The sequence below is a fragment of the Castor canadensis genome, chromosome 4, assembly GCF_047511655.1.
Source record: "Castor canadensis chromosome 4, mCasCan1.hap1v2, whole genome shotgun sequence".
Lineage (NCBI taxonomy): Eukaryota > Metazoa > Chordata > Mammalia > Rodentia > Castoridae > Castor > Castor canadensis.
The window spans coordinates 75,362,482-75,380,956 of NC_133389.1; the positions used below are offsets into that span (position 1 = coordinate 75,362,482).

The 18,475-nt window shown below is 35.7% G+C and overlaps 1 protein-coding gene across 2 annotated transcripts in view; it reads right to left on the reverse strand.

Annotated features, from left to right (window-relative positions):
- The window catches only part of Uggt1 (UDP-glucose glycoprotein glucosyltransferase 1), a 95,039-nt gene that overhangs the window by 57,283 nt on the left and 19,281 nt on the right, over positions 1 to 18,475 (reverse strand). For both annotated transcript variants that reach the window (XM_074070451.1, XM_074070449.1), the window contains exons 5-11: positions 13,191 to 13,303; positions 11,059 to 11,233; positions 9,786 to 9,882; positions 8,191 to 8,269; positions 5,930 to 6,030; positions 4,938 to 5,037; positions 3,587 to 3,647 (exon numbers count right to left, since the gene is read on the reverse strand). In XM_074070451.1, coding sequence (XP_073926552.1) covers positions 3,587 to 3,647; positions 4,938 to 5,037; positions 5,930 to 6,030; positions 8,191 to 8,269; positions 9,786 to 9,882; positions 11,059 to 11,233; positions 13,191 to 13,303 — 726 coding nt within the window. The remainder of the gene's footprint in view (positions 1 to 3,586; positions 3,648 to 4,937; positions 5,038 to 5,929; positions 6,031 to 8,190; positions 8,270 to 9,785; positions 9,883 to 11,058; positions 11,234 to 13,190; positions 13,304 to 18,475) is intronic.

Genomic DNA, 18,475 nt, shown 5'->3' on the forward strand with positions numbered 1-18,475 from the left:
CCTGTACAAATTCTGTCATACAATAGTGCAAAAGCTGGCCTTTTTACATTTCTGTTTCTTATTTCCTTGTTTGTGATGTTAAACAAGGCTGTGATGTAGTCAATAACAGACCCCTGGATGAAGTCCAAGGATCAAACCAAAAAGCATTTCAAAGCTCCATACCTCACTTAAACCTTCAAATAACCTCATATAAAGAAACTTTGGGTTGCTATGCTGAGGACAGTGCCTCACACTACCAATCCTGACAAGGCCTGGCCTCTGTGGGGGCCTTTCACCTGCTGCTCCCCAGATTATGGCAGCCCTGCACATAGGCAACTGTGCTGCCCAAGATGTGTCTGGGCCAATTAAAACACTGCCGTGACTCCACGTTGAAACTTCTGTTGAATAATGTACTTTCTACTTAATTTCTTTCTCCCAAAAGAAACTGGAACTCTTACTTCTATATTCTACACCATAGGGAGCTACACCACACAGAAGAAGATCAAAGGAATTAACCAGACATCAGGAACAGAATTTAATCCCTTAGTAACACAGAGCTGAGAGGACAGAGACGGTGAGCAGGCTGCCTTCTCCAAGTGTTAGTGAGTAAAGGAAAAATGTAATTTTAAGATCTAAAATTAGATGGGGAAGAAAACAAAACAATGGGGAAACCATACTCTTGTACTAAATGGCAAACAAGATAGGGGATAAATAATATCAACATATTTGTTTCAAAACATTGTGTTGTACATCACAATATATGTCAATTAAACAAACAAAAAAGATGAGGGAAACAGAGTTATGTCAATGAAAAAGTGAAATTTCTTCCATGGGAGGAAACAACTCTGTCTCCTCACTTGGGCCCTTTGGATGATAAGAAAGATTGACTGAACTAGTAAATACAGATCATATGGACTTCTAGATTTGAATCCTAGTAACATAGGTGGGTTCACTCTGAGAAAACTCATCACCCTAAAGATTTAGGATTTGTGCACACTTTTTATGTGTTTCAGATTTTTTGTATGTATTTTCTATGTATTTTATGCATATTTAATAAAATGTTTTACTCAAAAGATTAGGTATCCAGAAAATACCAATACAGCTTGGTTCTGTCTTCCTTGGGGTGAAAACCCCTAAAAATAAAGCAATTCTTAACACTTGATAACACTATTGTGTAAATTAAGAATTAAATATAAACTATCTATCAGGTTAGTTTGCTAAATATTTAGAAATATGTGGTTTCTTTATTTCTCCAATCTATTTAGTTAACTAGTATCTTATACATAAGGATTAAAGAAATCTGAGAATAAAGACAGTGAACTGAACACAAGCATTTTTTTTTTCCCTTCTGAAATTCTACTGAACCGTCAGGAAAGGGACCTTTTCAGTTAGAAATCCGTGGGGCAAAAAGAACAGAAAATGACAAGGCCAACAAATTTCAGAAGCCAGAATGGGGAGGGATGAATACTAACTGTCCTAATAGTCCCAAGAAAAATGAAAGCTTGCCAAAGGTGAGAAAGGTCAACAAGAATCCCAAGTTACCCTGTGGAGCTCACCAAAGGCATGATCAAAGAGGGTGACAGAATCCCAGCCAGAAGACTATTTTCACTGCTCCCTACCCCAAGAAAATGGAGACTCAAGGCCTGGAAATTGCAAAACACAGATGTGTGAGCAGTGGATTATCGACTAAGAGCAGGAGCCAAGTGAAAATAGAGGACTGAGGGTATGAGGGCATTACCAAATGCTCCTCTTTACTGGGGCTCTGTAACCCTGAAGCTAGACTGTAGACTTCAAGCAGAAGAACTTACCCCTTTGTTGAGAGGTTTCTATTAGGTGCCATTTGTATATTTATTTGTTTGTTTGTTTTTGAGATGGGGTCTTGGTATGTTGCCCAGGCTGGTCAGGAACTTCTAGGCTCAAGAGGTGATATTCCTGCCTCGGTCTCCCAATTAGTTAGGGTTACAGACACAAACCACTAAGTCTCGATTAGCTTTGGATTCTTCTTTTTTTAATTTCCAAAAGCTCTGGGGGCTGGGGATATAGAGCACTCAGCTAGCATGCCTAAGGCCTTGGGTACCAGCACCCTGCCCCCAGCACCCTGCTCCCCACCCCCAAAAAATCCAAGAGTGGTGGCTGCTCTAGGATTCTTCTTTTCAAGTTCTCATGCCTCTCTGAAGATCTCAATGGTGCTGTTTTCTTCACTCTGCAATATCTACTTCTACTCAGCTGCCTTTCGTGGATGTGCAGGTCTCTTGTCTTTAGTGTCTGAAGCTTTCCTCAGGTGTCTGTTGATCTGTGGACAGCTGCTCATACTGAAGTATGAGATGCTAAGAAGCTAATAGGGGTGTTCAGTCTATAGAACCCAAGGTTCCCTAGGAAATGACCATACCAGGATACCCTGTAGTCAGAAGCCTCCTTGGGGCTTCAAATAAGCTTTTTCGAATTACTGGGGTCAAAGAAAGGGTCACACCAAAAAAAAAGAAAAAAAAGGTCACACATGATTCTGTAAAGAAAAACCAAATCTCATACAAAGACTTCAGACTTTTCAAAAGCTCCAGTGGAAATCAAAATTCCAAGAAGCAACACATTCAAATTTCTAAATGACTTCCAATCTAGAATTGTATCCCTGGCCAATTAACCAATAAAGTGGAAAACACATGTAATGAAGTTTCAAATTCACCTCCCATGAAACATTTTTCACAAAGATTGTTATGTTGCATCAAAAGAAGGGAGCAAATCAAAAACAAAGAAGACATGGAATCCAAGAAAACAGGTTAAAGGCAAGCCCCAGATACCTGATATGTACTACAGCAACTAGTCCAAATTAGAACAGGTCAGAATTGGACAAAATCACAACATAAAATACAAGGAAGCTGGTGATGGACTAAGGAGGCTGAGGAAAGAGGAATACATTTGAGGCCAGCTTGGGTTACATAGCAAGATCCTGCCCCACCCCCATATATATGTTTATATTTATATTTAAAGCTACATATATGTGCATTTAAATCTAAAAAATAAAACACCAACTTAAATATGCTATAAGTATCAAGAAAATATCAAGGATTGGCTAAGGCTGGAGGCATAGCTCAAGTGGTAGAGCACTTGCCTAGCAAGCACAAGGCCCTAAATTCAAACTCCAGTATCACCAAAAAGAAGGATTAGCGTTAAAGGTTGAAAATGGAAGGGGGACACAGTGGAGTGAGATGGGGTACTGTCTTTCTGAACAACAAGGTAGCACCATTTGATTTGATGCTATCAATTATATTCAGTCAACTCTAATTGAAAACTAGAAATACAGAGATTACAGAAATGAACAATTTACCAATTTTGATAAAAGGAGAATTATACTATTAAATGTCACTAATTAAACTCAGATTTTTTTCATCTTTAAAAATGTAAATATAGAGAGCTATGGTGGCACAGGCCTATAATCCCAGTGCATGGGAGGCTGAGGCAGGAGGAAAGGAGTTTGAAGCTGGCCTAGAAAAATAGTGAGACCCTGTCTCAAAAAAACAAACAAACAAACAAACAAACAAAAAGAAGGGAGAGGAAGGGAAAGAAGGAGGATACAGAGAAAAAAATTCAGTATTTTCAACGTTGTTAATACCTTCTGATTCTCTTCCACTTCAGTTCTAAGTTCTGAACTCACAGCTGTTTTTGTTATTGCTCTAAGGTAGAAAAATATGATTAGTGCTTGGTTTAACATTTTATATAAATGTCTTCAATTTACCTATTTTTAAATATGAAATATACTGTTCTATAACAAAAATGGATAATGGACAAATCAAACTTTTACAATTAGTAATATATTTCTCCTCTCTCATATATGTGTATTTTTCATTACTATAAGACACAGCACCAAAGAAAACTAGCATAATGGTATTTGAAAGCAAATATTAAGGGCCAGTGGAGTGGCTCAAATGTTAGTCACCTAACAAGTGTGAGTTCAAACCCCAACACCACCAAAAAAACAAAAACAAACAAAATAGGCTGGATGTGTGGCTAAAGTGGTAGAGTACCTGCTTTACAAGCATGCATACCTGAGTTCAAACTCCAGTCCTACCAAAAATATAAATAAAGCAAATGTAGTGCTTCCACATTCTTAGTTGCACACCTCTTCCCATATTGATCATTACTGCTCACAAACTAAAGGATAATGTTAAATAAACAAAGGCAGCAGATTGCTCATTCTGTTTAAGCATTTATGGTGGAGGAAGACTCCTCCAAATACATCTTCAAGAAGCATGATGAACTAAGAACTCTTAGATAGGACTTATAAATCATATAGTAAAAAATAAACTTATTCATAAAATATCTCACATCAGAAGTCAAAACACTTTACTCAGTGATTCAAGAAAAAGACTGGCAACGATTTATGTCAGCAGTTTCTAAAAATTTGGCTTTTAAAACAAATTTTCCTTTTATTTATGAGACATAAAGTAACATTATACAATAGAAAGCAATGTCAGAAAATTCAAAATATTATTCTGTCACTATGAACAGGTCATTTAGCCTCTCTGGTTCTCAGTATAAAATGATACGCACAGCTTATCATATTTGGAAGCTTCAGGAAGCTACCATCTGTGCCAAACTCTGGATTAGTTACATAGGCATATGCTGCATCTTGTAATTCTAATCCTTTAAAGGCAGGTATTGTTTTTTCAGTCTACTACTGATGAAAGTGAGTAAACAAAGGTGGTTTATCTGCAAAGGTCACACAACTAGTAAGTGGTAATGCTGAGAACATCACCTAGATCTCTTCCTTCAACCATGCAGTTTATGGTCTTACCCTCTTCTCAGAAAAAAAGACACCATCACAATAGTAGCGGTGACAAACAGGAAGCTTTCATTTTCTAAGGATTTCATATTGTAACTACATCATTTGGCATGTATGTAATCGTGAAAATAACTGGGTATAATGTTAAGGAGAAGAGTATATCAAAGTCTTATTCTATTACCTGGCTTTAGTAGGAAAATTCTGACTAAGATCCTTCATAACCACCAATGCTAACTCCACAGGAGCAGCCAAGATTCGAGTAGCAGTCTGGAAACTGAGATCTGCAACAATGCCAAGAATAAGTCAGAGGGCATGAATCTAATACAATGAGACTCAGGAGAAAAAAAAGTTTATTTCTCACTATTTCCTTAGTAATAAAGAATGCCTTAGAATGCAACCATTCCAGAGTGCCCATGGTTTAGTTTGAGGTTTCATTCACTTCATGGATCACTGGAGTTTACACTGAGACATTCCTAATCTAAGTGCATAAAATACCAGGGCACGCCCTAGAACATTTAGCAGAGGCTAACTTGAACCCAAATACTTTTCCTTCTTCTGAATTTACAATATATTACAAAATACAGCATTAAGACATTTAGCAAATTATGTTGGAAAAAAACTTGATAAATCATTCTTGGAACAAAAAGTATACATACATTCTACCCCATACATGCCTTCAAAATTCTACAGATACATAGTTTAAGAGCTGCATAAAAGAAAATCCAAAATAAGAAATGTATACAGGGCTGGAGTTATAGCTCAGTGGTAGAAAAGAAAGCATGCCAACATTTGTGAACTGTGGGTTTACTCTTAGCAACACAAAAATATAAAGAACTATGAAACAGTTTTTAAGTTTAAAACTTAAGAAATTTTAAAAGAAATGCATACACATAAGAATGTAAAGACAAAATACATATTTCTAGTATTATAGTCTTATGTATCTGCTCCCACAGAGAAATATGTGTCACTCATTTGTAGGTACTACTCTACTCTAATGTTATTTGCCTACAAAAGGACTTCCATCCTTCCCTGATTAATCATAATCATTCTATCTTTAAAACTCTGTGGTACCCTCAGAATCATGTAGATATATCCAATTAAATTTAAATTCTGCAATTTTAATATCACAAAATTTATGGAAAAAGCAGGCAACAATCTTTGAATTTGTGGTACCTTGTAACTGCCAAACTTTCAAAGGTGCCATTTCATTGGTGCTCTCCACAAGATGTTTCCTGAGTTCTTTCAACTGTGCTTTTAAACTGGGGTGTAGGTCTCTGACAGAAACATAAAGTCAATGTTTTTCATTATCTTTCCTATCTTACAGCATACTTAGAAGAGAACTCCAACTTCAACTTCATAATATCCCCTCCCAACCATATAAAAATTTCTTCAATACAGGCAAAAAATTTGAAGAACACTTATTTTCCTTTAAAAATGAATTAATATAGAAAATTATGTTAGTTAGAAAACTGTTAAAGTTATAGATTCAAAAATAAATCATACCATGCATGGTGGTTCACTGTAATCTCAGCACTAAGAAGGCTGAGGCAAGAGGATTATGAGTTCAAGGCCAGCCTAGGGTACATAATGAGATCCTGTCTCAAAACAAAAAAAATACCAAATCACTATAACAGTAATTTCCTGTGGAGTAGAGGGCACAAGACTGAGAGTCCCAAGATGATTTGTTTCAAGCTACATGCTCATAAATTCCTTAGTTATGTGAATACAATTCAAGCTAACCACACTGATGAGAAAATTTCTTGAAATAAAATACAATCTACTTAAAGGTACTAAAACAGTTATCAGAGGCAGAGGTATAACATTTAGATCAGATGGATAGAAGTCTGGGAGATTAGTTTTGTTCATTTAAATTATAGAAATTCAAAATGTCTTAAACTCAACATGTAGAAATTAAAATATCTACTCAGATTCTTTACCTTCCCAACAATCCATTTCCAATTAGTTACTATGAAGCTCTTCATAACAAAAATGCAAAAAAATGGTTCAATTACTTTAGAAACCTAAATAACTGTTCTGATTACTCAAAAGGTAAAGCATCTTCACTATTTCACATGATGTCTCGTCTGTGCTGAGAATGCACAAAATCATAATGCCATCCAAAAAACAAACAAAAAAATGAGTATGAAAAGGCATTCTGAAAACCTGCCTCAAATAAAAATGGAACCTGATTATATAGAGGCCAAAGCTGATGATAAACAAGAAATGTACATACACATAGGATTAACTCAACATGTCAACAGTAATTCAACTTCAAACTTAGACATCATGGCCTAAATTGTTAATATAGTGAAATTATTTCATTGGTCAAATATTAGAGCTGAATTATATGAAAGTAAACTTAACATATATCATTTCTATATGATCACATTCAATTAAAAAAAAAAAAAAGGACACTAACTAGTACCTATCTGAAATTTAGAGATGCAGCAGATTTCAAAGCTCTGCACAATTATCAAGCCATGACAGAAATAACCACAACATTTAAAATAACAGTGAAGATTTTCTACTATAAAATACTATGAAATAAATGATTATGGTACTATAAAACATTTTAAATTCCATCATTAAAAACATTTCTCATCCACTTTCATATAAAGTCAAGTCTAGTAAAACACATTTCAAATGAGTATGTTTAAAATCTACTACATATATTTTACTTTATTTTTTTTTCTTGAAACAGGGTCTTACTGTGTAGCCCAGGATGACCCAAAAGCCTTGTCCTCCTGCCTAAGCTGCCCAAGTACTAGAATTACAGGTGTGCACCACCATGCACAGCATCTTTTTTCAGATTATGTTTACCATAAGTAAATAACCATGATCACTCTAACTTAAAATACATCAGCACCCCCCCCAACACACGCCCTTTGGGAAAAACAAATTAAGTGAAATAATTTGATTTATCTTATCACTTGATCAAAACATGGTATGTAAGTTTATGCCATCAACTAAGAGGAAAAGATCAATTTAAGCCATAATATTATTCAAGAATACTGTACTTTAGGACACATAGAAATTGCAAACTTTGCTATAAATTAAGTGGGAATGTTTCCCATTTTAGATTATATACGAGAACTATAGCCGGGCACTGTTGTGTCACACCTGCAATCCTAGCTACTGGGAAGGCTGAGATCAGGAGGATCATGGTTTGAAGCAAGTCCAGGCAAATAGAGAAACTCCATTCCAAAATAATCAGAGCAAAATGGACTGGAGTCATGGCTCAAGCGATAGAGCACCTGCTTTGCAAGTGTGAACCCCTGGGTTCAAACCCTAGTCCCACCAAAAACAAATAAAAAACAAAAAAATAAAGAACTATAACTCAGACAGTAATGAGAAAAATGGTACTGGGAATGCAAGTCTGGAGGTTTAAGAAAAAAAAGGGTATTTCCCAAAATAAATAGAGTATGCATGCACACCTTAACTTCCCAAAGAGGAATCCCTGAACTTCATCGATAGGGTCATTCTCACCAATCACTGTGGCATTCACCTCAGCTCCTGCAAAACATAGCAATGAATGTCTAATGGCTCAGATTTGAGATGCCAGAACCTTCATAAAATCTGAACATAAAAAAAAAAATTCAGAAGCACCTGAAACTATAATATCATTTATAATGTTAAATACCCCATTAACATTTTGCAATGACATTTAAACAAACAAAATAAATGTGTTTTAACATTTCTTGGATAAAATAAGAATGTATTTTTCCTGTAAAGTTTAGAAAATTTTACATGCTAAAAATTTCAAAATTAGTAGCTTTGAGTGTTATGATCAAAGAATTTTTCAAAGTCAAAATTCTTCAGAATTTGAGATTAGGCAACTTAATTCTAAGTATAATTATAGAAAAAACACACTGATTAGGTACTAGTATATATTTCATTTGCTTTACTACTCAAACTGGTCATTTAAAATGAGCTTAAAAGGAAGAATTAAAAGACAACATACAAACTTGTGGTTAAAATAATGAATTCAAAACCTAAAATAATGTATTACAACAGCAAGAATCCACAGTAAACTGTTCCAAGTACAGAAAATATATAAAGGATACAAAATAAAAGTATTCATTAATTATAGGAGTCTTAAGATTTCACACTGAAATCACAAACTGTCTATTTGTAAACCACATAACATCAACAATAGTTTTTTGTTGTTGTTCGATTTTTTTTTTTTTGGTGGTACTGGGGTTTGAACTCAGTGTCTCATGCTTGCTAGACAGGTATTCTACCACTTGAACCACTCCACCAGCTCTTTTTGGCTCTACTTATTTTTCAGGTAGAGACTTGAGTTTTTGCTTGGGTTGACCTGAGCTGAGATTCTTCTATTTACACCTCCCATAGCTAGGATAACAGGTACACACCACTACACCCAGGTTATTTCATTGACATGAAGTCTTGCTAACTTTTCACCAGGGCTGGCCTAGAAAGAAGATCCTCCTGGTCTCTGCCTTCCAAGTAGCTGGGATTACAGGCGTGAGCAAAAAAAACTCAGCTTATAGTTAACTTTTTTTGGCAAAAACTATGCTAATTTTTTGTTTTTTTCTTTGTCGTTGCTGCTACTTTTAGGAAAGGTCTCACTATGTAGTACAAGCTGGCCTTCATCCTCCTGCCTCAGCTTCCTAAGTGCTGGGATTACAGGTGTATACCAACACACCTAACTTAAATTCCTTACTTTTATATCTTACTTATTCCTCCAAATACTTGAAGGAGAATATTATCATTACCTGCATTGTACAGAGGAGATAATTAAGACATAGAAAATTTGCTGAGCGTCACTCACTTAGATGTAACAGAACCAGGATTCAAACATAGGTTCATCATATTCCTAAACCTGTTCTTTTTCATTATTACATCAAACTACCATTTTCTTTTTTGGGGAAGTCCTAAGGCTTGAACTCAGGGCTTTGGACTTGCTAGGTAAGCACTCTACCACTTGAGTCATTCCACCAACCCGAAATTACCTTTAACTCATATTTAAAGAAAAGAAAATACATTCGTTTTATTTTTTCAAATTCACCTTTCACCTGAGTATCATCCTTGGCCTTGTACTCAGTGCTCTTAATGGCCAATTCCACGCCATACCCAGAAAGATAAACTGGCTCCTTCTTGGGATTCTGCAAATAACACAAGTATCCCATCATTACTACTTGTAAGCCACAGAATACTCAATGCAACCTTGTAAACACTGCATCTAGTAGCCATCACCTTGGACTGTGCACTCAAATATCTTTATGCTTATTTTCTTAGCAATAGTAACTGTGTAATTAAGAGAGTTCACTGAATACCAACAGTAATAAAAGCACTTACCTAATAGTCGTTCTGTTTAAAAAAAAAAAATCAATTCAGAGTTTGTATTTCTATAACTTCCTTTACATTTTGTGTCCTGCTGTAACTGTGAGAATGAGAATTCTAAGGTCCAAGTAAAACCAGATGATGGATGGCTGTAAGGGTAAAGGTCCCAAACCATGAAAGGAAATGAATGAGAAAAAGAAGTTTCAGAACCTATAGAGCAGAGTTGAAAACTGATGAGGTCTCAGACCCAGATATGCTTTGTTGGTATCATATGCATGTATGTATAATTTTTATTGAATTAAAATGCTTCAAGCAGGGCTTATGCTGACCAAATGTCATAGGCTCACCACCATGCTAACTGACAATGGCCCTTTAGATGTTTTAATCCTTAATACCAGCAAAAGGTCTAGGGGACAGACAGAGGAAGAGGGGTTGTCAAGAACTGGACTTTGATAAATCCATTTCTGCTCACTGAAATTTTCATTTAAAATTTTTATTTTATTTTATTTTGACTGGTTACCACCCAATATTTACTTTGAAGGCTAATACTATTTACATATATTTTAAATACTACATCTTACAACAAGCTTTAATTTTAAATTAATTCTGTCTGATTTCACTTCTTTAAAACTTCTCCCCCTCTACCAAACATAAAGGTACCAAAAAGAAAAAGGGGAAAAATAGTTCGAAAAAGAACTGAATTTAAATATCAATTCTATAGTATGGTGGCTACATTAAGTTTATAAAAGATTGTTTACATGGTTTATTTCAGAATAAAATGTAAACTATTATGTCACTATTAGTAACACTGTTTTATGTTTCTCCAGAGAGACAAGCAAGGCATTACCTATGTGCAAATAATAAATCTGTTGGAAAGAATCTGATCTCTCAAAAAAGTAATACAAATAACTGTTTGTAAAGAGGGAAATTATTAGCTTGTGTTCTAAGGCCATGTTGGATAAATACTTATAACAGTTGTAAAATACATCAATACTTACAGATATATAATGTCTGAATACATAATTGATTTTCCCTGCATTGCTTTTTGATATAAGTTGGCGGTGGAAATTAGAAAATTCTTCATAGCCAATCTCAGAGTAGAAAATCACCACTGGGCTTTCGGGATTAGTTGAGGGATATCTGTGATCTCCTTTGAACAATAAAGGTTTGGGTCTGGAAACAAATGTTAAAAGCTTACATTTTTCAATTAAAAATTTTTAAACACTAAGAACCAATATAAAATGTAACGTATAGCTATGATAACTTAAGATTACAAGCATCTTAATATAAAGGATATCACAGTCCTAAATAGTTTCCACTTAGGATATTGTCAGGTACAAATCTTACTTGTTCATGATTACAAAAAATAAAAGCATATTACATAAATAATAACTATAAAATGTAGACTTTGGTTAATTGCTAGCAAATTATAGAAAAGAAAAAAGGCAGAAAAATGCATGTATAGCTTGTATGTACCAAGCTATAGTTTATTTTTCTATATATAGGGTATGACAAAAAGAGGATGACTCTGAGCATATAACTTGCTAATTTCAGTAAATCTCTCTCCTCTATTATTTTTTACTACTATGATCTTTCTACTAATGGATTTACCATTTCAGTAAAACTTCTCAAAAAAACTTCTCTAAAGTTGTTACTGATATTAATAAATCTTAATGTATAACCCTTCCAATCCCTATTATGATAAACTATTAAATAGAAGGCAAAGACATATGAATAAAGATGCTCATTATAATATTTTTAAAATAGAAAGAAAATGGAAATGATTTTTAAAAACCACCAGTAAGACATCCTTACATAGGGTACTATGCGTGTGTTAAAAATACTGAGGTAAACCTACATGTACTGAAAGGAAATATGCCTCTTGTAAAAACAAACCTATCTACTTGTATAAATTTAAACCAATAAAAACTATCAGGATAAATGGCAAACCATTAAAACTAGTTACCACCTCTCAGAAGAGATGTCATCACTCTTTTCTCTATAAATATCTGCATTATGGTTGTGACACATTAAGCAAAATTTTAAAAGAATTAAAAAATCATCAATTGTGTTTCTCCCAAGAAACACAATTCACCAGGCAACCATTCTCAAATGCCAATACCCTGACCCCGAGCTGGCTGAAATATATACTGTGTTTATTGGTTGTCACCCTAAGAAGCACTAATGCCATGTGGTGGGCAAAGGACATATGTTGGGCAGACAAGCCCCTAAAGAGGACTTATGACTCTAGGGGTTGACCAGTAGGAGGGGGGGAAGACAAAAGAAGAGAGTACTGGGGACAGAAAGGATGTTACAAACCATATACATACACGACAGCATAATGAAACCCACCAAACACTGTTTGAAAAAGAAGGGAGAGGAGGAAGTGGACTTAAAAGAATTATAACTGAGGAGTGAACTGTTCAAAGTACACTGTACACATTTATGGAATTATCACAATAAAACCCCCTGTACTATTAGTGTATATTAATATAAAATTGCTTTAAAAAAACACCACTGACAAGGTCACCAGGATTTCTGATAGAGCAGACCATCTGCCACATTGTATCTACAGCAGCATTAGAAGAGGTACAGAGGAGTGAGTCACCGCTGTAACAGACAGCAAAACAGGTACTTATTACAGCAGTCCACTAACTATAGGGAACCTAAACCTCTTTAGGCAAAAGGCTGGTTCATTCGTTACCAATTTAATATTGAAATCAAGTTTGCCGTTATTTTTTAAATATTCTCACTTGTCTGTAGCTAATACCCTGAGAGATTGTCAACACTAGTATCACTACTTCAAGCATAGGCTTTCATATACAATTTTCCCTGCTAAACTAATGATAAACCTACTTAATCTCTCAGATATAGTTACTAAATTAATAAGACATTAAATACTGTTATTATCTCCATTTTGAAACAAGAAGAGGAAAGAAAGTAATTTGCCTCCTCTCACAAAACTATCTTAAGTGAGTGAGCTGAGATTCGTATCTAGTAAGACAGGGTTCAGAATTATACCCAAAACTACGATACCTATAGACTACAAAAAAGAAAAATCAGAAGGTGGGCTTGATACAAAAAAGCACAAAGAAATGCATCCATTTCAATGAACAAACACACAACTTACCTTTCAGATGCTGTTAGTAGAAGAGTCTCCAGGGAAGCAAAATCACAAGTCTTCTTTCCATGAACTGAAAAAAATGAACTACATCCTTCTGGTGGAGGCTCATCAGCTGCTATCTGTCACATGAGACACAATGTGTATTTTTTTATAATTTCTAACCAAAGATAAAATAGCAACATGAATATTCTAGATATGATTAAATTAAAATTAGGTACCACCAACAAAAGCAAGAACTGCTATCTGCGGAGCACCTGCTCTGGGCTAGACAAGTAAGATCTCAGTGGGCCGGTGCTCTCCTTGATTATGTTGCTTGGTTCCTCCCGTTTCTCCACAGGAGGTAGGTGTTAGTGTTATCCTCCCAACAGAACGTTTTAATTCTCTCTCAGAAGACTGACAAAAGATACCCAGGAATACAGCATGTGCCTTATAATACAAGATGCACCAATTTTAAATACGAAGGTATAACTATGCTATCCTAATTAAGGACAATAAGCAAGTTAATATAAAGCCCCTCATTGAAGTAGGAAAAATTACATAGAATCTAGAAAAACAAGCCCAGCATGGTGGCAAACACTTAAAATTTCAGCATGCAAGAGGTGGAAACCTGAGAATTGCAGGTTTGAGACCACCCTAGGCTACTCAGTAGGACCCTATCTCAAAAAAAAAGAAAAGAAAAGAACAAGAAATTTTTAAATAAAAATTAAAAACTGGCTGAGCCAAAAGAGAAAAAAGAAACAGAATGAAAGGTAAAATTATATGTGGTGCATGGTAGATACTCAAGGGAACTCCTGAATGAGATGAGTGTATGTGGGGTGTAAAATACATTAACGCCAGCAAATGGGGAGACAAGTCAATCCGCAACTTTAAGAGATGCACTATGAAAAGAGTGAGCATGAGACAGGGAAAAGAAACAATGTAATGACAAGCACTAGTACACGCATTGGTGTCATGCATGTACTATATCAATATTAAGATGTCTTTTTTTTCCTTTCTTTCACCCGAGAACACTTTTTTTTTTTTTGGCGACACTGGGGTTTGAACTCAGGGCCTCACATTTGCTAGGCAGGTGCTCCACCACTTGAGCCACTTTACTGGCCCTGTGTTGTGATGGGTTTTTTGAGATAGGGTCTTGAGAACTGTTTGCCAGGACTGCTGGCTTCAAACCATGATCCTCCTGATCTCTGCCTCCTGGGTAGCTAGGATTATAGTTGTGAGACACCAGCACCTGGCCCTAGCACCATTTTTTTTTTATTAGTTTCTCAATCATCATCTGGAAAGAAAACATTCTAGAGTAACATCATTACAAACAGCTATGAAAAAAACATGATTACCACTATGTACCACATTACCACTACGTACCACAAAGCAGGTATAAGATATTTTACATTCACAGAGAAATGATACACTGCTGGCCTGCATTAATATTATTAAAGGATACCATTTTAAAACATTATTTGAGACTTGATCCTACTTTTCAAGCAGAGGGCCCAAAGGATATTAAGAAATGCACTTTCTGCAATCCAAAGCAAAACGAGCAATGCTGGAGGGTAACACAATACCTGACTTCAAACTATACCAAAGAGCCATAGTAACAAAAACAGCATGGATGGGTTATCCATCCATGGTGTGACTCAAGTCATAGAGCACCTGCCTAGCAAGCACAAAGCCCTGAGTTCAAACCCCCAGTACTAAGAAAAAAGCAAAAAACAGCATAGTACTTGCACAAAAACAGTCACGTATGACTGATGAAACAGAAGACCAAAAATAAACCCACACTGTTATAGACATTTGATTTTTGACAAAAGTGGCAAAACCATACATTGGAGAAAAGACAGCCTTTTTTTTTTTTTTAAGCATTGCCCATTGAATCCATCTTTTTTTTTTTTATTTTAATTTTTTTTGTTTTATTATTCATATGTGCATACAAGGCTTAGGTCATTTCTCCCCCCTGCCCCCATCCCCTCCCTTACCACCCACTCCGCCCCCTCCCTCTCCCCCCACTCAATACCCGGCAGAAACTATTTTGCCCTTATCTCTAATTTTGTTGAACAGAGAGTATAAGCAATAATAGAAAGGAACAAGTGTTTTTGCTGGTTGAGATAAGGGTAGCTATACAGGGAGTTGACTCACATTAATTTCCTGTGCATGTGTGTTACCTTCTAGGTTAATTCAAAAAGACAGCCTCTTAATAAGATGGTTAACACTAGATCCCTATCTCTCACCCTGTATTAAAACCAATTCAAAAACAAATCAAAGACCTTAATGTGAGACCTGAAACTACTACTAAGATACAGGAATAGGCAACAACTTCCTTCCTAGGTCTCCAACAGCTCAGAAATAAAAGCAAGGATTGACAAATGGGATTGTACCAAACTAAAAAGCTTCTAAATAGCAAAGGAAACAGCTTCTAGATGAATAGAGAACCCACAAAATGGTAGAAAAACTTTGCCAGCTATTTATCTGGCAAGAAATTAACAACCAGAATATACAAAGAGCTCAAGAAACCAAACTCCAAGTCAGACAATGCCTCAAGCCTGTAATCTTAGCTACTTGGCAGGCAAATATTGGGAGGACTGCAGTTCTCAGTCAGCAAAAAGTTCATAAGACCGCCTCTCAACCAATGGCTGTGTACAGTGGCACGTGCCTGTCATCCCAGTTATGCAGGAAGCACAAATATGACAATAATGGTCTAGGTTAGCCAAGCATAAAGTAAGACCCTATATCAAAAATAATGAATGCAGCCAGATGCTGGTGGCTCACATCTATAATCCTAGCTACTTGGGAGGGTGAGATCAAGAGGCTCACAGTTTGAGGCCAGTCCGGAGAAACAGGTCTTGAGACCCCATCAACAAAATAACCAGAACAAAATGGACTAGAGGCATGGCTCAAGAGGTAGAGAACTACTTTGCAAGAGAAAAGCCCTGACTGAGTTCAAACCCCAGTCTCACCAAAAATTAAAACTTGAGTATGCTCAAGTGGTAGAGCACCTGCCTACCAAGTACAAGGCCCTGAGTTCAACCCATAGTACCACCTGCCCACAAAACAAACTAAACTCCAAAAGAACTGACAACCACTAATAAGTGGACAAATGAATTGAACAGACAATTCTCAAAAGAAGTACAAATGGCCAATAAATACATGAAGAAATGTTCCTTAGCCATAAATGCAAATCAAAAGTATACTGAGATTTAATCTTAAGCCAGTCAGAATGTCAGTCATCAAGAAAACGAACAGCAAGGACTAATGGAGTGGGTCAAGCCGCACAGTGCCTGCCTAGAATGCATGAGGCCAAGTTCAATCCCCAATACTTACAAAAAAAAAAAAAAGAAAGAGAGTGAGAGAAAACAAAACAAAGCAACAACAAATGCTGGTAAGGATAAGGGGAAAAAAGAACCCTTGTACACTGCTGGTGGAAAGGTAAATTAGTACAACCACTATGGCAATCAGTATGGTGATTCCTCAAAAAACTAAAAACAGAACTATCATATGATCCAGGAATACCACTCTTGGCCATACGCCTAAAGGAATGTAGGTAAGGATACAACAGAAGCACCTGCACACCCATGTTTATTGCAAAACTATTTATAATAGTCAAGCTGTGGAATCAGCCTTAGATGTCCTTCAACAGATGAACAGATGAAGAAAATTTTGTAAATATCCAAAATGGAGTAGTATTCAGCTGTAAAGAAGAATGAAATTACATCATTTGCAGGAAAATGGATGGAACTGGAAATCACCATGATAAGCAAATAAGCCAGGTTCAGAAAGAAAAATATTGTGTGTTTTCCTCCAGAATCCAGACTAAATAAATGTAATTAGTCGTATATATATATATATATATGTATACACACACACACACACACACACACACACATATACGTATTATATACATATATACACACACATACATATACATATATATATGACTATTTGGGGGAAACAAGCAGGAGGGGGAGAAGGAAAGAGAATGATGAAGGAGTAAATAATATTGAAGTACGTTTTATCTATGTATGAGGATGGTGTAAAAAAACTAATCAAAAATTCCTAAAAAAAAAAAAAAGTAGGGGGGAGGAGGGTATGAGGAAAAGACCAACAAAGGGGATTAATCTAATCAAAGTACAATATACACGTGTATGGAAATATTATGGTGAAACACCTTTGTATAATTAATATACATAATAAAAATGTTTTTAATTCTAAAAAACTGCACTCTCTTATATAGGATTTCCTTTCATGAACAGCACAGTTCTGTAAGTACTTACTTCTTTTCATAAACATCAGCAAAAAGTCATTTTTTAAAAGCCAGCTACTGGATTCATATGAAGATGACCAAATGGAGACAGGTTAAGACTCAACCTAACTAGTATTTTATCAAATTTGAAGTGCATGGAAGAAAGGAGATGCCCAGTAACACTTAGAAGCTTCAGACCACAATCAAAACAGAGCATCATTTCAAACAGAAGCAATAGCCAAACACTGCTCATCTGGATCTGTTCAAATGCGCTGACATCAACATTTAATCATCTGCTTACTCAAGATGTACTTTTCTACATATGTAATACAAACAATTAAGGAAAGATAGGCAGAAATGGAAAGCTTGCTGTGAAAAACTGATACTATTAAATTTTTCATTTCTTCCTATTTTTCTGATAAATTATTACGAAGAAGTAAAAAACAAAAAAAGAATAGTATAATAAATCCTCATGTTGCCATCACTCAAATTCAGTAATTACCAACTCATGGCCAATCTTACTTCATTTACCTTTCCACCACACTCCTGGATCATTCTGACACAGATACCAACTAACGCACTGCAATTGTGATGCTTTAGTATATACCAATAAAAGAGTTACTTTAGCAACAACTGTAATCGCAGCTACTCAGGAGGCTGAGAGGAAACAGGATCGGAAGACTTGAGACCAGCTGGGGCAGTTACCAAGACCCTATTTCAAAAACAAATAAAAAAGCAAAAGGGCTTAGGGCATAGCTCAAGTGGTATTGCACTTGCCTAGCATGCTAGATTCGATTTCCAGCACTTCAAGTAAGTAAATTGGATGTTTTAAAAACATACCATTATCACAATTTTTAAAAAAATCAATAGAATTCTGTAAAGATGCTAATTGGTAGCACAGCTTTTCAATCTTACAAAGTTCCTCCATAAAAACAAAGCAACTAGATGGCAAAACCAAAAATCCAAGGACCACATTTACAACAGAACTCCATGAAAAGGAACCCTATGGCACAAAATACTAAAAACACCAGCAGGTATGACGAGAAGGAAGCAAAGA